At 62.3% G+C, this 4,710-nt stretch overlaps 1 protein-coding gene across 1 annotated transcript; it reads left to right on the top strand.

Annotated features, from left to right (window-relative positions):
* The first annotated feature begins 730 nt into the window (after positions 1 to 730).
* Positions 731 to 4,478, top strand: MSX1 (msh homeobox 1). The gene is made up of 2 exons (XM_025437951.3): positions 731 to 1,302; positions 3,605 to 4,478. The coding sequence occupies exons 1-2, from the start codon at positions 834 to 836 to the stop codon at positions 4,045 to 4,047; spliced, it is 912 nt and encodes a 303-aa protein (XP_025293736.1). The 5' UTR covers positions 731 to 833; the 3' UTR covers positions 4,048 to 4,478.
* Positions 4,479 to 4,710: the final 232 nt, after the last annotated feature.

Here is a 4,710-nt window from a genome sequence, read left to right on the forward strand (position 1 = left end):
TTTTTTACGCAGAGGTAAAGTTTGGAAGATTGAAACAGGAAGAAAATAAGGGTGTGTAAAAAAAAGAAAGAAATTAACAGTCTGTCTTTCTACTAGAGTAAAGCAACCATGCGGATTTTTTAACCTATAAAAGAAACACGGACGAAATGCCTCATCTGAAATGATCGTGGTAGAGAAGACGGGAGGCAGGTAGCGGAGGGGACAGAGCAGCCCCCACGGCCGCCGACTGCAGAGCAAGGTAAGGGGCGCCTCGGTAGAGAACCGGGGAAGCAGTAGAGGAAACCAGGAGGCGTGGGAGAGGGCGGTGGGCAGAAGCGAAGTCCCCCGGGAACAGAGAACACTGGAGACCCGCAGGGGCCGCGGGAGAGACGGGCGGCCCCGGCTGCAGCGCCCAAGAAAGTTTCTCCCGCGCCCCCCCCCCCCCCACCCGCCCTCCGGGGGCCCGGCCCGGTCCCGCGCGCCCCGCGGCCCAGGGCGCCCCGGGGCCAGTGCGCACGAGCGCTGCCCAATGGCTGGCGCCGGGCCCGCCCCCTCGCGCGCTGATTGGCCGCCGCCGCGCTGGCCTCTCCTTATTAACAAGTTCTCTGGGGAGCTGCGGCCCGACCCGGAGCCGGCGAGCGCGCCCGGGAGCTCGGCCTGCGCCGCGGCGCCCGCGGACAACCAGGCCCCGAGCGCCGGAGCGGGCCTTCTGGGGAGGGGCGGGAGGCGCGCGCGCCAGGGCCCGCCCGGCCAGGGCCCCGGGCGCTCCCACCGGCCGGCCGCGCTCCCCGCCCGCCCGAAGCCCATGCCCGGCGGCTGGCCCGTGCTGCGGCTGGAGGGGGGCCCGGCTCTGCATGGCCCCGGCTGCTGACATGACTTCTTTGCCACTCGGTGTCAAAGTGGAGGACTCCGCCTTCGGCAAGCCGGCGGGGGGAGGCGGGGGCCAGGCCCCCAGCGCCACCGCGGCCACGGCGGCCGCCATGGGCGCGGACGAGGAGGGGGCCAAGCCCAAAGTGTCCCCTTCCCTGCTGCCCTTCAGCGTGGAGGCGCTCATGGCCGACCACAGGAAGCCCGGGGCCAAGGAGAGCGCCCTGGTGGCCTCCGAGGGCGCACAGGCGGCGGGCGGGTCCGCGCAGCCCCTGGGCGCCCGGCCCGGCTCTCTGGGAGCCCCGGACGCGCCGTCTTCGCCGCGGCCGCTGGGCCATTTTTCGGTGGGAGGACTTCTCAAGCTGCCAGAGGATGCGTTGGTCAAAGCCGAGAGCCCCGAGAAGCCCGAGAGGACCCCGTGGATGCAGAACCCCCGCTTCTCCCCGCCCCCGGCCAGTAAGTAGCCAGAGCCCGGTCGGCGGGGGAGGGGGCCGGGCGGGGGCGCGGGGCCCGAGGGCGCCAGGCCGCGCGCCGGCGCCTGCTAGTCTCCAGCGGCCGCGTACCTGCCGCTGGGTCCCTGGAGGCCGTGCTGCGGCTCGCTTGGCGGGGAGGCACGGGTTACCCCTCTCCCCTCTCCCCTCTCCCCTCAGCTAGGGGGACGGAGGCCTGGCTGAAACCCAGCCCTCGGTACGCTTTCGCGGGCTCCTCGCCTTGGCCCGGAGGGGACGCTGCGGGTGGGAGTCAACTTGGAGGACCAGGTGTCCGGGCACCGTCTCCTTCAGCCCTCATCAAAGGACCCCGGGAGTCCCCACTTCCCCATCTGCCCCTAAGCCCTGTTACTCCGCCGTTATCCCTACGGGTGGGTGCAAGTGGTGCGGACATCTTCCCTGCGCGCAGAGTTTCACTTTCTCGTAGAAGAAGACTGTCCCCCCCTCCCCCCCGCATTCAAGTATCTCTTTGCCCAGAGGTTCTGAACCTCTTGCAAAGTTCCCCCTTCAAGTTTCGGGCAGATACTTAGTGCTCGCGGGGGCTGGGCCCTTTAGTGGGAGGGGGCGGGGCACCAAGTCAATTAGTGGGAGGCGCCCCCTCCCTGGCGGTGGGGAAGCTCCCAAACCTCGCCGACCGGGCCCCTCACGCGGACTCCAGCAGTCCCAGGCGCGTTCGGGGTCGTTCCAAGGCCTCGCGGCCCCCCGGCTCCTCTTGCCCAGCAAACACGCTCGGAGATATTTCAGGAGCACGGGAAATTCCCAAGTTTTCCTCGTTTCCTCCGATTATTTTGCACGGCATAATAGCAACCCGAATTCAATGGCGTGATGCTGAGGAATGATTTTTATCTGGGGATTAAACGTCTTTGAAAGGCCAGCCCCTCCCTAGGCCTAATGGCTGGAGAAGTGGCCCAGGGCTGTGCTGTCGCTACCGCAGGGAGTGACGTTTCCCTGGGCGCCCGCCCCTCAGGCGGCCGGGCGGAAAGCGGGTTGGGGGCCAACTGCTTCCCGGCTCTGAATGGCCTGGAGCTGGGAAGAAGGGGGATGTTAACTCGAGGTTTCGTTTGACTCATATCCTGGTGGTCTGTGAGCCCAAAGGATCATTAAAACACACACACACACACACACACACACGAAAAAATGCATGCTTAGGCAAAACCCGCATGGTGAAACATTCTGGACTCGATTTCATATTTCCCAAGGGAGGCTGCTGGGTAGGGAAAGCAGCCTCTCAGGACTTGGGAATTCAGTTAGGGGCTTCCCCAGGACCCCAAAGTCTCTGCGATCCCCGTTGCCCTGGAAATAATTTGTTCTACGTTATATCTGACCATGGCTGCCGGGTGTGGCAGGGGTTGACCGGGCCAGAGGACTCAGTCTCGGACCTGTGGGAGCCTTCTGTCTTGGTGCTCTCGCAACGGCGCATCCCTGAGGTTTATTTTGAAGCCATAAGGAAAAGCCTGGCACCTTTGTCCTCTGCCAATGGAGACACAGGTTGAGCAGAAGTGATCTCAGTCTCCCTCCCACCTACTCCCATTTGTGTGTGACCAGAGGACCAAGGCACTGAGGGTGAGAGGGACCCAAGAGACAACAGACCATCAGAAGTCCCTCCACCCCCACCAGCACTTCATTTATTTGAGATATGGCAGTGGTGCCACCTTCCTGACCCTGACTGCGGATCCTTGCTCTGCCTCTGGGTCCCCTGGGACTGCCCTTAGAACCTTGTAGGAACATGCTGTTCCAAGGGAAAGAGTGGAATTTGGAGATCTGGGTTGGATGCCACGCAACGGCCTAGCCTAGCGCTGAACATTAGATGAGCACAGATAAACGTTGAGCCAACCCACAGTACTGGATTCAGTGATGCTGGGTTGGGTGCAGGGCCTTTCCCCGCAGGTTTCAGCAACCTCATTAACACCTACCGATCCTACACTTACACATACGGCCTCCGACGGAGGAGGGGACCCCCTAAGCTGCCATCTAGCATTAAGGCATCCCACCCCTTCCCAGTTAAGTTTGGGCCCTGAACATGTGCCTGTTTCACCTGGAATCTTTGTATCCTCATTTGCAAGAAGTAGACAGGAACGTCTACCCCGCGGGGTGTGGCAACTGGAGAAAATCTTTTCCAAGTGTCACCTCCCAGCGCCTGGCATCCGAGGTGCTTCACGGAAATGAATGGCCGGTATTGTTATTGACCACTCTTACCTGTGGGCAGATGACACTCCCGCGCCGCTCTCCTAACGCGCTGCCTTTCTCTCGGTGTCCCCCCCTCCCCCCAGGGCGGCTGAGCCCCCCGGCCTGCACCCTGCGCAAGCACAAGACCAACCGCAAGCCGAGGACGCCCTTCACCACCGCGCAGCTGCTGGCGCTGGAGCGCAAGTTCCGCCAGAAGCAGTACCTGTCCATCGCCGAGCGCGCCGAGTTCTCCAGCTCGCTCAGCCTCACCGAGACGCAGGTGAAGATCTGGTTCCAGAACCGCCGCGCCAAGGCCAAGAGACTGCAGGAGGCCGAGCTGGAAAAGCTGAAGATGGCTGCCAAGCCCATGCTGCCACCCGCGGCCTTCGGCCTCTCCTTCCCGCTCGGCGGCCCCGCGGCGGTGGCGGCGGCGGCGGGCGCCTCGCTCTACGGTGCCTCCGGCCCCTTCCAGCGCGCCGCGCTGCCGGTGGCACCCGTGGGACTCTACACAGCCCACGTGGGCTACAGCATGTACCACCTGACTTAGAGGGTCCCAGGGCCGCCTACCTGTGGTACCAGCTGATTGCTCCAGCCCCGGGCTCCTGCAAGCCGCAGGAGCCCTCCCTGGCGAGCTCCCCTGGTCGGCAGCGCCCGGCTCCTTCTCCCTGTAACTCCCACGCTGCTCCGGTTTATCCTCGGCTGCTCCCTGCGTTCACTCTCCGTTGTCTGATCCCCTCCCCGAAAAGTGGCTGGAAGGGGCCCTTAACGCTCTTCTAGAAAATAGATCTACCCTTTGTATTACAGATGGAGGGACTGGGGTTAGAGAGGTGTTGACTTCCCAGCGGTCCTCAGCAGTCAGTGGTCGGACCAGCGCTAGAGGCTGCATCCTGTCCTGACACCAGGCGGGAGAAGCACTGAAAAACGCATGTTTGAAGATTTTGGAAAATAAGAACAATTGGAGGAAAAAAAAAAAAAACAGAGAGAAGAGCATGCCCGGGGAGATGGAAACCCCGGTCCATCCATGGGAAAACTTAAGAGAATTTCAACAGCAAAGCGTCTGCTTTCGGTGGGGGGGAGGGGGGATACACAGATGCGTTGCCAAGGTAGGTTGAAGGGACCTCTCTCACCAGTACCAGAAAAAAATTGTAAAATAAAATTTAAAACTCCTGTTTCTATTTAACAGTACATTTGTGTGACTCTCAAGAATCCC

Source organism: Canis lupus, chromosome 3, assembly GCF_003254725.2.
Source record: "Canis lupus dingo isolate Sandy chromosome 3, ASM325472v2, whole genome shotgun sequence".
Classification (NCBI taxonomy): domain Eukaryota; kingdom Metazoa; phylum Chordata; class Mammalia; order Carnivora; family Canidae; genus Canis; species Canis lupus.

What these genes read in the sequence shown, in the direction of transcription:
- MSX1 (XM_025437951.3), top strand. Translation starts at nt 834, where the DNA reads ATGGCCCCGGCTGCTGACATGACTTCTTTGCCACTCGGTGTCAAAGTG. An exon ending in CTTCTCCCCGCCCCCGGCCA is followed by an intron (nt 1,303 to 3,604) that starts GTAAGTAGCCAG and finishes CCCTCCCCCCAG; the next exon opens with GGCGGCTGAGCCCCCCGGCC.